We start from the raw sequence: 18,806 nt of genomic DNA on the forward strand, positions 1-18,806 counted from the left end.
ATAAAATAATATATATATAATAATATAAATATTATATCCATCATCAATTAAGTTTAGGAAGCACTGTCTTGGAGAATCACAAACACATTTAGCTCATCAAAGACTCTGAGAAGTCCTGCATAAAAAAGTACAATTATCCATGTCCTAAGTTTATTTGGCTGTGAAACACTTTTTTTCAAAACATCTACCAACATCCTGAGGAAGAGAGTTTGGGAAATATTGACCCAGAGATACCAAAAGGCATAAAATTAAGTTTTAAGCCTTCACTTTTTATAATCTTAGACTAAAAATTGATGGGCCAATCTATTTTTAAAAATTCTGTTTAGCAGACACTCTTTCCTCCTTTTACAAGGAAACTAAACTTTTTCTGTTTGAATTTTTCAAAGTTATATTTGGGGCAGAGTAAACAAATACAAATTACTTTCTCTTTTTGGAGCACTATCATAAAACATTCTTGAATCAGTCTCCATAGAGACCGTCATTTGAATATGTTATTTTACCTGCTGTTTGTGATTTACCTCTCTCCTTACCTCTACATGGTTCCTCTATATAATCAGCTACTATTGAAAACAGGTAATAAGTTCACGTGGCTGCCCCATGTTGCCTGCCTAGGCTGCTGCTTCTGCTAAGGCATAAATAGAGGTCAGACCTTGCCTCTGGCGCAGGTGTTCTTGGCTAGATAAACCGGTGCTCCTCCCCTCTCCCCTCCCTCAGTGCCTGCCATGACTGCGAGCTGCAACTACAGGAAGTATGAAATCTTTGCATCATGAAGAGTTCTCCTGAGCATGGACTGTAGTACATGTGAGGATATTAGCATGTTGGGGCTGGGAATCATCCTCAGGAATCACCAGTAAGTTCTGCCTCTTATTTTAAGGTAAGAATAGGCATTTAAAATGGTTACCTGACATAGTGGATGCTGTTGGTGCTACCCAGGTCCCCCAGGGTACGTGTACCCCACTGGGTTTCTTGAGTGTTGGCTGTTTAGCTACCCTAGTCTGCAGAGACTGCCCTGGTCAACAGGTACCCCTCGTTACCTGGGAGATTATTTCCCTCCCCACCTTCCATCCCCCCAAACTCACAGCCTGTAGCTGCTGGCTGGTAAGGGGGTACAAAAGGTCAGCCCCCTTGTTCCAAGATGGAACCAACTGTGATACAATTTATGTTCCCTTGTGGGATAGGGCTGATGTCCCCACTGAGTCTAGCTTAACCTTCTTCCTCTGTTCTGCTTCCCTCACTCCCTTTTTTCTGAGATGAGATCAACTGCTTCTGTAGGAATCCCTGTCTTGGGCTCTGTTTCTAGGGAATCTGACTTAAGACAGAATACTTGCTGAATAAATTAAATACCCCAATTTTGTTTTAGAGAATAAAAGTTGACAGTATATGTACTTCAGCTTTGGCCACTTGTATTGACATTTAGAAGGCAATTGTACTTACATTTAAGAGGTAATTCATTAGGTCAGTAATCATCTTTATTGGTTTACAATTATGATTAATTGAAGTGGATAAATACAGATTTTTCTGGCACTAGGTATTTTATTAAGTATAGAATAATTGTTTAAAAAAGCATGGTAGGAGTGTACCATTGAACATGTGTTTTTTTAGTTTTGAGAACCTTTATTTTGTCTCAACTTGGAGTTGCAGTAGGGGATATGGATTCAGTTGCACAACATCATTTTCCCTGAAGTTATCATCTTCTCTTGACTGCATTCCTTTGAGGGATAGGATCTGTATTATCTTGCTCAGTTTTGCGTCGTTCCCTATGGTGTCTAGCACAAGATAGTGTGAATTGTAGATGTTTGGTATTTTTGATGGATTTAGTTGAATGAGTTCCCATAAAAATATTTTTCTTCATAAGTTTAAAAGATGTAAGCTGTTATTTTGGTTTTTTTTTTTTAATGACTTTTGAGGATGAATTTATCCATGAGAATCAAATCTATGCTTTAAAAAATGTTGACTATGTCCAACACAATAATTCAAATATTTGCTTTAAGGAACCTATCGTCATGGGCCATTTTGAACCCTATCGTCATGGGCCACTTTGCCTGATCTGTGATCATTTCTGTGATTTGTTCAGTCATACTCCCCAACCCCAGGATTTCACACAAAACAACCAACCACACATTTTGAGGTGCAGATAGCTTGCTTTATTTTGTTGTTACTATTTCTCAAGGAGGTCCAACAATTGTAACTAATAATCAAATTTATACCTGCATGAAAGGAACTACATCAAATTGACATTCTGGGCAGTTAGTAATCTTGTAGTTGTTTTTAGTTTAACGACAGCTTTATTTTGTTGTTGTTGTTGTTGTTGTTGTTGTTTTTGCTGTGGCTCATTGCTTAGTTGCCCCAGTTTCTCAGGTTTCAATTTAAATTTAGAGCTACCACACGAAGGCGTTGGCTGCACCCCAGAACCTCCAAGAGTTGACACTGCTCTGGCAAAGGAATACTTGAATAGCTTGGTGAAATGAAGGGATGGCCAGGCGATGTTACTTTTCCAAGCTATCCCCGCATTCTCTATGGTCAGAGACAGTGCAAAATGAGCGAACAAAGTGTTGGCCGTTACACTCTGCTCTGGTAATATCTAAGTCATAATTTTGAGTGTGACATCATCAGAAAATGTAAGACGTTCAAGTGTTGCTTACAGGAGGGTAAATGCAAACATCACCAATGCCTTACATTCCTGATTCAGTAGGTATTGGTGCACATGTCAGGTTACACACATGGCATCATCTTTTAGGTGGATAGGACATCTTCAGTGGGGAATTTCTCAACCCACTGAGGCATACTTAGACATCAACGTTATGTTGAGGCACAAAGATTAAGTGTTGAGCAGGGTATTCGTTCCATAAGAAACTTTCTCCTGCCAACAGTTAGTTTCAAAAGTTACATTGTAAAATGTCATAAAATAAATGGTACAAAACTTTATAACCGTCAATCCGGCTATATACAGTATGTACATGTCACTAGAAAATGTATATTCTTAGGTCAACAATTATGAAAAGATTGAAATGTATAATTTCGAACTTTGACTCATTTAGGTTGATACACAACTACTTTTTCTTTTTTAATATTTACAGATCAGAAAGATTAGTCCATGTGAATCATGTGTGAAAGGTTAAGAATGAGTAGGAGTATGAGAGCACAGGCTCTCTTAAATAGATCGAATGTTTATATTCACAGTGGCAGAGTCAGATCCAAATTCATTCCCTAGACTAAGGGTATAAAGTCCACCATCTTGTTTCTGTACATCCATGATGATTAGAGTCGTCAGGTCATCCGTGTTTTCAATGTGGAATCTCCCGTGTTGTTCTTGATGTTGAATTTTTCTTCCACCACGGGACCATGTTATTTCCGGGATAGGCTCACCCGTAAAAGCACAGGCTACTGTTAAAACTTTGCCCTCATCAATGCTGATGTCAGAGGGAAGAGCTTCAATTTTAGGTGGAATTCCTTTATGGAACAACAACAAAAATGTTTTAGGAACTGAAAACACAATGATTTACTTTCTACTAAATTGTATGAACTAAAGGCTATACCGTGCTACTAGGCTTATCTACCTCTACCAGTAATTTCATTGCTCACCTCTTATGCCTGCTTTAAGCATTCTACTAGTTGAGCTTTCCAGTTGTGTCATACTAGATTTTCCCATAAAACTGCTGGAACTCATTTCTACAAAGGACTCTTGCATGGAGGACATGCTTTGGGCAGACATGCTTGCAAATTTCATTTCAGTCATGCTGCTAGCACTGCTGCTGCTGAAACTGCTGAAGGAGGCCTCCTGCTTAGAGGCAGACATTTGGACTGACTGAGACGAGAAGCTTCCTTGCAAGCTCGTGTCACCACTTGTCCTCAATACTACCTCTCTGGGAGGTTCTTCAACTAGAGCTGTGGAGCATAGCAGATACACAGTGAACATTGATGACATCCGGTTAATTGGTGACATCTGACATTGACTTGCAGAAATGGAAAATTACACACACACACACACACACACACACACACAGTAACGTAACCCAAACAATTTGCTGTGGAAGCATAAGCAAATACATACATTTGTCAAGAGCTAGCTCAATGTCTCCAAGAAACGTATCTTTTATATTTCTATCATTGTATTACATGCAGGTGCTAGAATAACTGGGAGAAAAATGATTAGTCATATAGAAAATAATATAGATTTTGTGCATTCTGGAAACAAATGTAACAGGGCACTTGGTAGCTTGGCTTTGAAAGTTAATTTATCCACATATCTGTTTAGCTGTCAAGAAACTTTGTAAGGATGAGGGGAGACCTGTGCCTCTCACTCACGGAATTTAATAAGGCTCATCGGAGTTGGTTGTGCTCGGAAGACAAAGGCAAAAAAACAAAAAATATATAAAGGCCTTAAGCAAGTAAAAAAAAAATGGGAAAGATCTACTTACGAAGGACCGTTAAGGAAGCAGTAGCTGAACACTGGCCATGGAAATTTTTGGCCTTAACTGTGTACTTTCCACTGTCGCTTACTGATGCATTTCGAATTTCAAGAGAATATACATTTCTGGAGCGACTTACACTGATATTTGAAGAAACAGAAATCTAAAATGTAAGGGGGAAAAAAAGAAATGTTTCTTTGAGCTCTTCAGGAATAGATGTGTCATTTTAAATTTTCTTCAATGACATATTCATAATTAAACTTACTGGCAAGTTGTTTTTAAACCATTCGATTTCAGGGGATGGCTCACCACTGATTTCACAAGAAAAGAGAACATTTTGTCCTTCATTAATATTTTGAGATCTGGGCTGTGAGATGAAGGCTGGAGCATCTGAGAGTTCTTTGCTCAGGGTCAAGTCATACTGACACTTGATGATCCCTTGGCTGGTTTTGCCAATGCAGGTGAGAATCCCTTCATCTTTGTGACCGGCCCGCTTGATGGTTAGGGTCTGATCACTGCCTGAGACACCGTATCTGTACTCTTCAGAGTTAGTGAGCTCTACTCCATTCAGTACCCATTTCACATCAGTGGCACCAGCAATGTTGGCTTTTAAGGTCACTTTCTGACCATCACTTATGCTCATCTGAGTAGAAAATGCTTTAATCTCGGCATGTGTTCTGATTTCTTCCGATGCCTGTGATGTTTTAGTGATTTCCTCATGGACAATGGATTTTTCCAGAGAGGTTGCTTCTGATTTCTTGACTTTTTCAGAAATCTGAACTTTTGAAGCTTCCTCCTTGATGGCTAACTTTTCCTGAGATTTCACTTCTGACATTTTCATTTCTTCAGAAACGAGGGCTTTTTGGGAAATTTCCTCTTGGACAACCGCCTTCTTTTGTGATAAAACTTCAGAGGTCTTTTGCGTAGATACTTTCTGTGCCTCAGTGTCTTTTACAGCTAAAAAAGAAACCTCTGTTAGGTGTTAGGCGAACTTAATTGAAAAGAGGTCCCACCCTTTACTCTTTTGTAGTTCTGCAAGTGAATAAATAATATACACACAAAAAAAGTTGTCATGCATGATTTTTGAGATCAGTGTAATGATTCTTTAAACTAAATTGAAGATGGTTCTTATGACTTAAGGGAAAAGTCTCAAAAGAATAGTCAAATTATTTAGGATAGGTGTGGATTTAGGAAATTTTGATTAATAAAAAAATTGAATTATGTTTTAGAAGATTGAAGGAAAGCAACCTAATTTTTTTTTTTAATTTTTATTTAGTTTTGAGAGGGAGACAGAGACAGTGTGAGCAGGGGAGGGGCAGAGACAGAGGGAGACACAGAATCCGAAGCAGGCTTCAGGCTCCGAGCAGTCAGCACAGAGCCCCATGTGGGGCTCGAACTCACGAACCATGAAATCATGACCTGAGCCGAAGTCGGATGCTTAACCGTTAACTGAGCCACCCAGGTGCCCTTGAAAGCAACTTAATTTTAACTGGGAAAAGTAATATAGCTCTTTTACAAACTGCACCACTTTGGAAAATTAGCAAGAGTGAAAGTTTATGGAAGCAGTACCATTTTGTATATTCACCTGACTTTATTCCTAAATATTCTTGGGAGCAGTGGCTGCCTCTTTGGAATCTTAAGTAATACCACATATAATTAGGTACCTGATATGTGCTTTTTATGCTACTATTAGGCTTTCTTTAAATATGTGTATTTGCATACAAATGGTATTCTGGAATTTGGAAAACAGTTTTACTGGGTACCTCAGTCAGTTAACTGTCCAACTCTTGATTTTGACTCAGGTCATGATCACAGTAAGTGAGAAGAAGCCCCACATCTGGCTCTTCCCTGACAGAGTACGGTCTGTTTGGGATTCTCTCTCTCCCTATCTGCCCCTCCCCTGCTCATGCTCTCACTTTCTCGCTTTCAAAATAAATAAATAAACATTAAACCTTAAAAAATGAAAACAGTTTTACTTTAATATTTGTGTGTGTGTGTGTGTGTGTGTATGTGTATGTAAGGGAGAATGTTTAGAAAGTTTCCTTAATATCGTTTTTCTGAAAAATATTGGTACGAACAAAAGCCAACCTACCTTTTATAGTTAATTTACAGCTAGAGGACACAGATCCAGCTGAATTTGTTATGGTGCAAGTATAAAGCCCGCTGTCAGAAGTATCAGTCTTATGAACTTCTAAGAAGAAAACTCCTTTGTCTTCAGAGAGTTTATATTTACTTCCTTGTGTAAGAGCCTGTAGAATGCAAGTTATTTGAGTGTTAAAAAGTGAGTTAAGTTTAAACATTTTTGGGGAGATGGGGATGAGGGAAGAAGTTAGATTTTTAGGAGATACCATCAGGAGATAATTAAGAAATGGTTACCTTTCCATCCTTTGTCCAGATGACTGTCGGCCGTGGTTCTCCAGTAGCTTTAACTGAAAATTTAGCAATGCTGTCTGAAGAAGCAGTTGTATCCTGCAGCCCAGTAACAATTACTGGTTTGGAGGAAATTGGTTCAGGAGCTTTTGCTTCCGTTTTCTTGGTTTCTGTAGACTCAGCAGTTTTCTGAACTGCTTTCTTAGTTTCTGATGTGCTTGACACCTGCTCATGGATACTCTTAAAGGCTTGTCCTGTAAACTGGAAGTTAGTTTTGGAAGTTCCACCTTCACTAGATATCTCGCAAATGTATTCTCCACAATCCGATTCCGTGAGGTTATGGATCTTGAGCTCATAGGTACCATCTGCTGAATAATGAAACTGGAAATGCCCATTTTCCTTCAGTTTCTTGCCATCTTTATACCAGGTGATCTCTTTTGCACATAATGCACTACTTTCGACTGCACAGGTCAGCTTTGCAATATCTTTAGAAGCTTCAGCCTTCAGGGACTGAGTTATCTTGGGTGGGACGGAGACTCGGAGCTGCTGAGCTTTCTCTGTCGGTGTGGGTTTTGTCTCTGTGGGTGATACGGATTTTGGGTGAGAAGTAACTGGTTCTGGGGATTTCACTCGTTTTGGAGCCTTACTGGTTTCTGGAGATTTCACTCGAGGCTCTGGGGATTTGACTCTCGGTGGTGATGTCACAGCCTTTTCAGTAGCCCTGGCCTTTTGAACAGTCAGAGTAAACTGTGCTTCTTGCTTCCCTTCACTGTTTTCTACCACCACGCTGTAGTTGCCCTCATCAGAAGCCTGGACTGAAGAGATCTCGAAGGTCGATTTGTACTTTGTGGTGGTCACTTGGTGGCGGGCAGAGGTACTTATCACTTGTCCTCCACGCAGCCAGATCACAGCGGGCACCGGCTCACCATCTGTGTCGCAAGAAAACCTTGCAGACTCGCCTTCATACACGGTTATGGACCTTGGCTTTGTTAGAATTCTTGCGGCCAGAGTCGTCTTGATCTTTCTGTGTGTGGATTTTTCTTCCAGCGACTTTTCTTCTACTGCAGCGCTTTTCATTTCTGCAGATGCATGGTGTTCATATGCTGAGAGACTTTCCCTTGTCTCTGTCATCTGTGACTTCACTTCCCTGACCGAAGAAGAAGCTTCCATCTCAGATGTTTTCTTAAATGATGAAACCGCATACTCCTCTGTTCTTGTTAGCTCAGGGAAGACAGACCGGGGGACCTCTTCGTCTCTGCGTCGGGAAGCATAGGTGGTGTAATCCCCGCCTGTTACATCCAAGGTCGCGTAGTCTGAAGCCTCACCTTTGTAGTTGGTGCACACAGCACGGTATGTTCCACTGTCCTCGGTGTGACAGTCCAGAATTTCCAGGGTCAGGACCCCGCTCATGTTGGTGTAACGAATCTTACTGCTTTCTTGGAGTTCAACGCCATTATGGTACCATTTAACCTCGGCAGTTGGCTTAGACTGAACGTTTAAGATAAAACGTGTATTTTGGCCATATGGTACCCTGTGGGAGCGCATTCTCAGTGTGATTCGAGGCGCATGGTCCAGTGTAAAAGGCTGCTGACTCAATACTTCATACATCCTTTCTGATGTCTTCTGAGTCTTTAAAGCAGCTTTCATGGACTCGTACCTGGAAAAGATATCAAATCTTGCAGACCTCTCAAATCTTGAGAGTGATCTCTCACTGGACACAGGGCTGGGGGAACGTGGGCGAGTTCTCTCTGGAGTAGGAGACCTTCTTTCTGTGTCCTCTTCATATTCCTCCTCTGGTTGTCGACGTGGCCGGATCAGCTCGGACACTGGCCTCATTAACTCAATGTAGGTTGGAGACAGGGAACGCCGCCGCCTCAGTAGTCTAGACACAGATGAGGAGGACTCTCTTTGAGCATGTTTTGAGATTTCGTATTCTTCCTCAATTTCTGTTATTTCTGTCACTTCTCTCTGTCGCCTGGATTTCTTTCTAGACTTTTCCTCCTTTGACATGTGTTCAAGCTCACTTTTGTATTCCGACAGTCGCTGGGTGGTAGTAACTGGGCGAAGCAACTCTTCATCTTCTTTCTCGGCCATGATCCTTTGCCGTTGTTTCGGCTGTCTGTAGGAGGCCCGGGCGTGCCGTTCCCGCAGTTCTGCATAACTTGTGCTAGTCTCCTCCTTCATGGGGATGTGATAGGTTGAATATCTGAAGTCTTTTTTTGTTTCCTCTACCTTGACATGAGCTTGTGGTGAAGAGTAACGCAGGCTAGAAAGCTCAAAACGTGGAGGGCTTCGGCTTGGTGGTGAGGCTGAGAAGCCTAATTCAAGCTCTTCTTCAAGACGCAGCCTCTCTTCCTCTGTCCTTTTCATTGCCAAGTAGTCATCAATGGGCAGGAGAAGTTCTTCATCCGACATGTCTCCAAGAGAACGTCTTCTAGGTCTGTAATAAAAGTCATAATCAGGAGAAGGTGTGCGGCGGCGGGCTGGTCTCACCATTTCAAGATCATCTTGGGACAGTTTGGGAATACGCCATCTAGGTCTGTATTGATCTGTAATGCGTGGAAGAGGCATCACATAGAACTGTTCCCATCTGGAAAGGCGGATGCGCTTGGGTCTTTTCTGTACAACTCTGTCAATTTTCCCAGGCATTTCATATTGATCACGTATCTTTTTGTACCATTTCATGTCAGACATAGGCACAAATTGCTTAATGCGTTGGTCTTCTTCTATTAGAGTCTGTTTGTATTTGCGTGGCTCTGGTACTTCATAAGGCATACGGAGTTTTCGCTCTTCCTTCTTTTCTTCTGTCTCAAGTCGGAATTCCCCTTTTACAGTCTTGGTGCTTACAGCTGGTTTGTAAAGGATGGCAGCTTCTCTCAGAGCCTCTTGGGCCACGTGGGTCAGTGGCACCGTTTCAGTGCCAGAAAGAATTTCAGCCATTCTTAGTGTCTTGTCAATTTGCTTTTGTACGTGTCGTTCACGCTCCTCCTTACTCTTGAATTCTTGTTTGACATACCTTAGGCGTTCCACTTGTAGGTGAGCCTGGCAGCTGGTAGATCCAGCTGTGTTTGTGGCTGTGACCCTATAATAACCTGTGTCTTCAGGCAAAGTGTCCCTGATGTGCAAAGCATAATAATCCAAGCCTTCATGGAGAATTTCAATGTTAGGCCCAAGGGACAGTGGCTGACCATCTTTCTCCCATTTTAATGTTGGTGGGGGGATGCCAGACACTCTGATCTCAAAGCAGACACTTTGGCCTTCTTGGCACTCTGCGTTTGCCAGCAGCCGTTTGAACATGGGTCTTAAGGTTGTATCTGTTGGCGGTGGGTGTGGGGTTACAGTCAGCTTTGCCTTACAGCTGTCCTCACCATATTTGTTCCTTGCCACAACAGTATATTCAGCATCATCATCCATAGTTACACTGCTGATTGTTAACTGGTAAAGACCCTTGTCAGACTCAAAGGTGTACTTTGCATCATCATCACCTGGTTTGATTTTCTGACCTGACTTATACCATGTTACACGAGGCTCGGGGTGGACAGTTATAGTTACTCCAAACCGGACATTTTCACCCACATAAGCTGTCTTGTTATAGAGAGGCAAGGTAAATTCTGGTGGCCTTTCCAGAAGTCTCATTGTGTCAGTTCTGCGCTTAATTTTCTTCATGGTTCTACGGCAGTAATAGTCATAAGTTTCTCTCACACCTTTAACAAATAGCTCTGCATAAGAACTGTCTTCACCGTAGTCATTGACTACTTTGCATCTGTAGGTACCATCGTCAAATCTGGTAATGTCTTTGATGTACATGGTGGCTACTCCATCTGCATAGGTGATTTCATATTTCTCACTGTTCTCCAGCTGTCTGACTCCAAAGTACCAAGTCACTTGGGTAGACTGATCATAGTTTTCAATTTTGCATACGTATTTGGCATATCCTCCTTCTTCGCCAACTGCATGCATTATCTGTCCAGAAACAGGGCCAATTTCAATGGATGCTACTTTAACTTTAGCGACACTGACTCCCCTCTGCGATCGAATTGCACCGCCGCAAGAGATTCGGGCTGCTGACACAACCATGTTGAGGTCTTTCTTGATCAGAGTGTGGTAGTAACGCCGGTGTTTTAATGTCCTGATGACTTTAGTACTGACTCTTTCTATCTTCTGCTTCAGCCATGGATGCTGGAGTGCCTCAGATGCTGTCATGCGAGATTTTCTCTCTTTCACTAACAGCCGGTCAACAAAATCCATGGCTTCGAGGCTAATCTCTTTGAATGCTTCTTCATCAAAAGTATATTCGGCATTCATGATGTTCTCAATTATCTGTTGGTTAGTTTCTGCCAGGAATGGATTAATACCACTTAACAGCACATATACCAGCGTGCCAAGTGACCACATGTCTGTGGCAGTGCTGACAACATCATGCTGGTGGACTTCAGGTGCATAGTATTCTGGGGCAGTGAACAGAAGCCTGAAGTTGTCCCCTGGCTTCAGCTGACGGGCTTGACCAAATTCTATGATTTTAATGACGGAGCTCCTTCTTGTTTGGTAAATGATATTTTCTGGTCTAATGTCAAAGTGTCCAATATTATGACTATGTAAGAACTCAAGTGCTTCACAGACCTGGCGAACATAACTTACGATCTCTCTTTCGTTAAGTTCAAAAGCGCTTGTGTTAATGCGTTCAAATATGTCAAGTCCTGATATGAACTCAAAGATCATAACTAATTCTTCCATGCTCTCAAATGATTCGTGGAGGTATAAGATGTTTCTGTGTCTAGCAATGTTTAGAATGGAAATTTCCTTCTTTACCAAAACCTGGTCAGTCCCTTTGACTTTAACAAATTTGGCCATGTAAGTCTTCTTTGAGGATGTTTCAACACAACGGTGGACAATTCCAAATTGACCACGCCCAAGATCTTCAGCAATCATATATTTCTCATAGAGTTCCTTAGTTGAAGAGTGAGATGCTTTAGTCATGGAAACTTCCCTGGTTTCGTCTACCTCTTCATCATAGTTCATAGCTCTGGTCTTGTCTTCTTTGGTTATGGTTGGCTCTGAAGGCTCAGAAGGCTTACTCAGGCCAAATTTGTTTTCAGCTATCACACGGAACTGGTAGCTTGTTTTTCCAAATAAGTTGACCACAGTGTAACGTGTTTCTCGGGCCTGTCCTACACGGATCCATCTTTCTGCAGTAGTGGCACATTTTTCGACAATGTAGTTGGTGATTTTGCTGCCACCATCAGAAGCCGGCTCAGTCCATGTTAAGTTGACAGAATCTCGTGAGACATCACTAACTTTGACTCCTCTGGGTGGGTCAGGAACATCTGCCACATCCAGTTCAACAGTCTTCTGATCAATTCCAAATCTGTTTTTAGCACAGACCACATAGAAACCAGCATCTTTTCTCTCTACTCCATTGGGGAAAACAAGTGATGTGAAAGATCTTGTGACAATAACTTGGTAGTGTCCATTATTGTCGATCAGATCTTGTCCTTTCTGCCAGGTGATCACAGGATCTGGTTTGCCACTGAAAGGGATCTTGATGCTGACCACCTCACCTCGGAGAGCGTGAACCGCTCCCATGCCTTCAAGCGTTTTAGGCAAGTGTATCTTAGCTGGAACTGTATCAGAATAAAAGAAGAAAGAATATAATTTAGCAATACCCAACACTATTTAAGTGCAACAACCACCCCCACGAACCCTAATTAATATGTCATCTAGCACCAAACTGATGTTTATAGATTTGTAGTATTTACCTTCCACTTCCAAGGAAGCCGTGCCAGACACAGATCCCCCTTGGTTGGTAGCTCTGACTTGATAAACTGTGGCATCATCATCTGTGACACTTGCAATGATGAGCTGGTGGTAACCACCCTTAAACTCTTGGATCCTGTACTTTAATCCATCTGCAATGATTTCTTTGCCTTGTCTGTACCATTTCACAATAGGTTTTGGGTGACCAGTCACTTTGCAGACCAGGGTAGCATTGCTCTGATATCTGACATTTAGATTTCTCAGTTCCTCTTTAAAGTGTGGCGCCTGAATTGGGACATCAGATTTAGGAATGGCAGGTTCTGATATTTCACTCCATTCACTTTCCCCACCTAGGTTTTCACATTTCACACGGAACTCATATTCAAGACCTTCAATAAGGTTTTGCACTGAAAAGACAGTTTCTCGAATTTCTTCTGTTGTCACAGCAATCCATTTATTCTGCTTCTTCTCACGTTTCTCAAGGTAGTAATTTCTAATCTTTGCACCTCCATCACTGGCAGGTGGCTTCCAAGCCACAACACAAGAATCTTTTGTGAGAGCAGTAATAGTTGGTTTGCCAGGAGCACTTGGCTTTTCTGTTTCAAAGAAACAAAAAGGATTTTAGTCATGAGGTGAAACAAGCTGCTCTATTAAAAGCTTAGTTTTCAAAAATAAAATTTTATGAACTCCAAAGTTCTAAGAATAGCTATGCCAGAAAAACGAAATGGGTTACTTTATACTAAGAAACTTATCAAAACACAAAGTTCCTTTTTAAAGAAGAAGATGGGGTTCGTTTTTGCCCTTAAAGATGTGCAAAAATTCAATTTAAATGGGATAAAAGGTGCTTGTACTTTGCCTAAGTCTTGACTGTTTTCTTTCAAAAGTTATATCTATTAACAAGAGTTTTACGTAAAGATGGAATTTTGCCATATGAAGATTGTAGAGGTTGTACTCACCAAAAGGACTCTTAATGATCACAACTGAGGCAACCTCTAGAGGGTCACTGATGCCATAAGTGTTCTGAGCCGAAACTCGGAAGTAATAGCCAGCGTTTTCTGTGAGGTTTACAATTCTACAGGTTGTCACTGAGATGGCTGAAGACACCAATTGCCATTCAGCCCCTTCCCTGGCCTCACATTTCTCCACCACATAGTTGGTGATCCAGGAGCCTCCATCATCTGCAGGCGGTTTCCAGCTGATCACTGCAGAGTTCTTCAATAGAGCTTCTATCACAATTGGTCCTGTAGGTTTGTCGGGTTTATCTGTTGGGAGAAAACACAATTGTAGTGTTTTTTTTTTTTTTTTTTTTTTTTTTTTTGTAGTGTGTCTCCTGAGATCTATTTTTTCTTCAAAAATTAAAAAAAAAAAAAAAAACTAAACTAAAACGAAATACCTTGTATTTCTACATCAAGGATGGCATCAACTGTTCCAAAAACATTGCTGAGCTGAACTTTATATTTCCCAGCATGAGTCTTACGTTGGACATTCTTCATGACAAGATGAGTATAGTGCTCAGTGTTTTCAATAGTAATGTTTTCTGAGTTTTGCAAAAGTTTCTGGCCATAGAACCAAGTGATGGCAGGTACCGGACGACCAATGTACATAACGTGAAGTCGAAGCGTCGAACCCACAGCACCATAATACTTCTCTTTCAGTGGGTAACCAGGATGGAACTGCGGTGTTGCTTGTAGGAGAAGCTTACTACTGGTTTCTACCTCTCCAACCTCATTTGTAGCTATGCAGGTATAAACACCTTCATCTTCTTGTTCCTCTGTCATTACTGTTAAAGTATGTGTGCGTCCGTCTGAAGACATTTTGTACTTCCGGCTTTGTACCAGCTCCTTACCAAACCGGTACCATTTAATATCAGGAAGAGGCCTTCCAACAATCTGGCATGAGAGTTGAGCAGCTTCGCCCAACGTGGTGGTAACATCCTTCATTTCTTTGCGCACTCCTGGAGCCTCTCCAGCTGAAGGATATGAAAGATAATATTAATGTATTAATATTACTACCAAATCTGTAATCCTCTGTCCTTGTATATCAGGAATGAATTTATCCTTTTGACTAACACTTTATTAGATAGCATGGTTTATATATGAGTCTAATTCTTAAAAATTTCATAGTGCTTTTCCTGGGGTCCTATGGAAAACAGGGATTCAGTGAGCACACCATTACATTATTATGTAGAGTGACTTTTCCCTTTACATTGGGAGACATCAACAATGTATAGGAGTGGGATGCCTGGGTGGCTCAGTCAGTTAACCATCCGACTCTTGATATCAACTCAGGTCATGATCCCAATGTTGTGGGATTGAGCCCCACATTGGGCTCCACGCTGAGCATGGAGCTGGCTTGGGATTCTCTCTCTCCCTCTCTCTGCCCCTGTCCCACTCTCGTTCTCACTCTCACTCTCACTAAAAAACAATGTATAGGGGCTTGGAGAAGTATGAATTATGTCTATAAATCTGTAGTATCTTGGCCCTTGTTTAGGTTCTGCACCTAATATCTACTGAAGTTATGTGCTTGGAATGACTTCCTGTAGAATGTATTGGCTATTCCATGTGTGTGTATATGCCAAAGTGAGTGATTCTGCCCAAACACTTGGCCTCCAATAAAGTTTTCTAGATATCTACTTAATATAGGGAAAGAATTAGCCTTAACATGTTACTTAGTTTGTAGGTCATGAGCAGAGAACTAATGCCAACTTACATGTTAGTTTAGTCTTTACAGACATAGCAGTTCTTCGAGGTCTGCTAAGCCCAGTCTCATTCTCAGCAAAAACTCTGAATTCATATTCAGTAGATTCTAGCAGACCCCCTATTGTGAATTGCCTGTCCTTGATGCGGTCCTTATTGCTCTTCTTCCAGGCACTGTCTCCAGACTGCCTATATTCAACCCAGTATCCAAGGATTTCTTTGCCACCATCACATTCAGGTTTCTCCCACTGTAGAGTGACGCTGTCTTTGGATATTGAAAGAATCTCAAGTTCTCCAGGTTGGCTTGGCTTATCTGAAATATTTTAAAACAATTGAAAAGGGAATCAGCTTTACTGCTGAAATAAAAGAGAAAGACCAAGATGGCTTGCCTCTATGATTTGAAACCCTTTAGAAACTCTCTCCTTACCAAATGGATCTTTGCAAACAACTGGTTCAGAAGCAGGGCTGGTCTCACTTAGGCCAACATCATTCTGTGCAATGATGCGGAACTGATATTCAGCATCAGGAACAAGCCCAGTGACAGTGTACATTGTGGTCGTTATCTGAGTCTTGTTGTGTCTGACCCACTTGTCAGTTGACGTCTCCTTGCGTTCAATGTAGTAGCCTGTGACTCGAGAACCACCATCGTCTTTGGGCCGGGACCAGGACAGGCTGACAGAACTCTTGGTCACATCAAGTACTTCTGGAGGATTGCTTGGAGGCTCTGGAGGATCTGGATATAAAGTAGGAAACGTGTTAAGAGTACAACCCCATATCTTGTAAGCTGATGGCTTACAAAACAAAAGAGTACTGAAAGGATTTTTACAGTGTTGTGGTTGGAAGAGTACTTACTCAGTGGTGTTTTTGGTATGACTGGTTCCTCAGACTTCAAAGGTTTGCTTATGCCAAACTGGTTTTCAGCTGAAACACGGAAATGGTATTCCACATTCTCTTTGAGGCCTTTTACAACCAGAGATGTACCTCGGACTCTGGAATCAATGGTATACCAGGCGGCTTTAGACACTTCTCGTCTCTCAAGAATATAGCCTAAGATGTCGGCACCGCCATCATCGGCAGGGGGTCTCCAACTGACCCTTACAGAGCGAGCTTGTATGTCGTCATATTCAAGTGGCCCTTCAGGAGTGTTGGGATTTCCTATCACCCTGACTTTGATGTAAACAGCCTTCTTGCCACACTTGTTTTCCAGAACCAGGTCATAAGTGCCAGAATCATCCCTGTCTGCTTCTTTGATTACAAGCTCAGTGTGTGTTTCAGAGGTTGCAATCATGGCACGTTTACTAATATCTTGGCCTTCCTTGGTCCATTTACATATTGGGAATGGTTTTCCTTTGATTGGTATGGTAAGTCTGATGACTCCACCTTGTCTTACAAAGATACCTTCTTGGTATCTTTCATCAAGTTCATAATCAGGATATTCTGGGAAAAAAGATCCAGTTACAATTAGCATTTTTGTGGGGTGGATGGTAAGAAACAAATCTTAAGACAATCATAGCAGAAAGTAAATGATCGTATGTCTTACCGAGCATTTCAGTGACTTTGACTGTTCCTGGTACCTCAGCAGGCTCCCCAGGTCCACCAGCGTTACAGGCTAGGACCCGGAATCTGTATTCAGCGCCCTGAGGTAGGTGTGTTAGAGTATACTCCCGAATCTTGGTTGGAGTGGTGTTACATTTGGTCCATTCGTGTTGATCTACTTTTTGCATTTCAATCAAATAGCCTGTGACTTTAGATCCTCCTTCATCTTCTGGAACACTCCAGGCCAGGGAGACTGATGTCCTTGTTGTATCAGTAACTCTTGGGTTTTGTGGCTTTCCTGGAGGAGCTGGGAATAAGACAACAACATATTGTTAAAGTTGCTGCAAAGCTGAAAATCGGCTGTGCCACCTAACATTCAGTTGTGTAAACATGAACTGTTGGCATTAGAATACACTGTTGTTAAAATTTTATTCATTATTATCAGTTAAAAATACTCAAAACTCTTGCTTTTTCCTTTGTCTTAAATGTGCTTTATTTATGATTACTGCCATATTACGTTCATTATCAGCTTTTAAAGTGCTTTCAGAGATATTGTTCTAAAAATTTAACACTGATATAGGGCATATATTTTAAGTCCCTTTTTTTTAAAGAGTAGGGAATAGACTCAAGAGGAGAATAAAAAATTACTTGCCAAAAGTTGCTAGGGGCTGGAGAGGGGAGGGGATTGGTGACAAATGAACTTTTTGGGCTGATGAAAGTATTCTGTATTTTTATTGTGGTGGTGGTTATATAACAGGACCTTTTCAAAACTTAGAATTACATATTTCAGAAGGGTAAATTTTACTACATTAAATTATACCTTGATACATTGACTTAATACAAAATGTATTTACCAATTGGATCCATGGCAACGATGGGTTTGGAAGGACGACTTGGTTTTCCGGTCCCTCTCACATTAATGGCTGTGACACGGTGTTCATATTCTAAGCCTTCAATAAGGCCAGTGGAACGGTACCGTGTCATAGTCACTGGTACTTTATTTACACGGACCCATCGATCTGCTCTCACTTCTTTGCGCTCTATAATATATCCAGTCACTTGGGAGCCACCATCATTTTCTGGTGGATACCAAGTCAGTGTCATGCCATCACGGGAGACATCAAATATCTGTAATGTTTCTGGAGGTCCAGGAATACCTGCAGCAAGACAGAGGTAAACACATTATGGCAATGGGAATAAATTAAAATAAAGACGCCTACATTTCTGTGTGTCTTAGCTTTTTAAGTAGTATACAAGGCTTGTGACTCTTTTTCTAATGTTTTCATTTTTGTACTTTTGAGGTTCCTCACTTTCTTCTATTTTATAAACATTTATTAAGCACACATTCTGTATTTTTTTCTGTGACCTAGCTAGTCCCTCTTGCCTCCCTCCCTCCTTCCTTTTTGCCTTCCTCTTCTCTTTCATTAAAACAAAACAAAACAAAACAAAAAAACCAAAAAAAAAAAAAAAAAAAAAACAAACTAACCATGTTGAAAACTTCCAAGAAAATTCAGAAACCTTAGAAAGACCCTGGGGTTAATTCTGTGATCTATTTTTGCTTAGGGCATAGTAAAAACAAATTCCTTTCTGTTAACATTCAGAATAAGGTGGGGAGAATGGGAGACTTAAGGGTCCAAGGACTTACTGATGCTGCTGCGACATTCTATGACCTCAGACTGTAAGTAAGAGCCAATCCCGAAGCGGTTTGTTGCAGCCACTCGGAACACATACTCATTGCCTTCAATGAGTCTGGTAAACTTAAATGTCGGTCTAGTCACTGATTCAGACACTGGCAGCCATCCTGGACGATGGGCATCACGTTGTTCTACCACATAACCACTCAGTGGAGCACCACCATCCAATTCAGGTGGTTGCCAGGAAATGGTAATTGAAGTAGCATCAATTTCATCAATCTTAATAGGCCCAGTTGGTGGACCAGGCTTGTCTATGAAAGAGAAAGAAATCCAGGAAGTTAGTTTTCACTTCACATCAAAATTGGGTGACTGAACATCAACAACTTGTGTGTGTCTTTGTCACACAT

The 18,806-nt window shown here is 41.2% G+C and overlaps 1 protein-coding gene across 1 annotated transcript in view; it reads right to left on the bottom strand.

The window, feature by feature from the left end:
* Positions 1 to 1,469: 1,469 nt before the first annotated feature.
* Positions 1,470 to 18,806, bottom strand: part of TTN (titin) — a 277,250-nt gene continuing 259,913 nt past the window's right edge. Inside the window, 15 exon segments of the mRNA XM_042994799.1 lie at positions 1,470 to 3,450; positions 3,583 to 3,885; positions 4,419 to 4,572; positions 4,675 to 5,366; positions 6,502 to 6,658; positions 6,786 to 12,400; positions 12,536 to 13,129; positions 13,490 to 13,795; positions 13,927 to 14,502; positions 15,243 to 15,542; positions 15,657 to 15,962; positions 16,082 to 16,666; positions 16,770 to 17,072; positions 17,620 to 17,922; positions 18,411 to 18,710. Coding sequence (XP_042850733.1) covers positions 3,152 to 3,450; positions 3,583 to 3,885; positions 4,419 to 4,572; positions 4,675 to 5,366; positions 6,502 to 6,658; positions 6,786 to 12,400; positions 12,536 to 13,129; positions 13,490 to 13,795; positions 13,927 to 14,502; positions 15,243 to 15,542; positions 15,657 to 15,962; positions 16,082 to 16,666; positions 16,770 to 17,072; positions 17,620 to 17,922; positions 18,411 to 18,710 — 10,793 coding nt within the window. The 3' untranslated portion in view covers positions 1,470 to 3,151.

The sequence above is a fragment of the Panthera tigris genome, chromosome C1 (assembly GCF_018350195.1).
Source record: "Panthera tigris isolate Pti1 chromosome C1, P.tigris_Pti1_mat1.1, whole genome shotgun sequence".
NCBI lineage: Eukaryota > Metazoa > Chordata > Mammalia > Carnivora > Felidae > Panthera > Panthera tigris.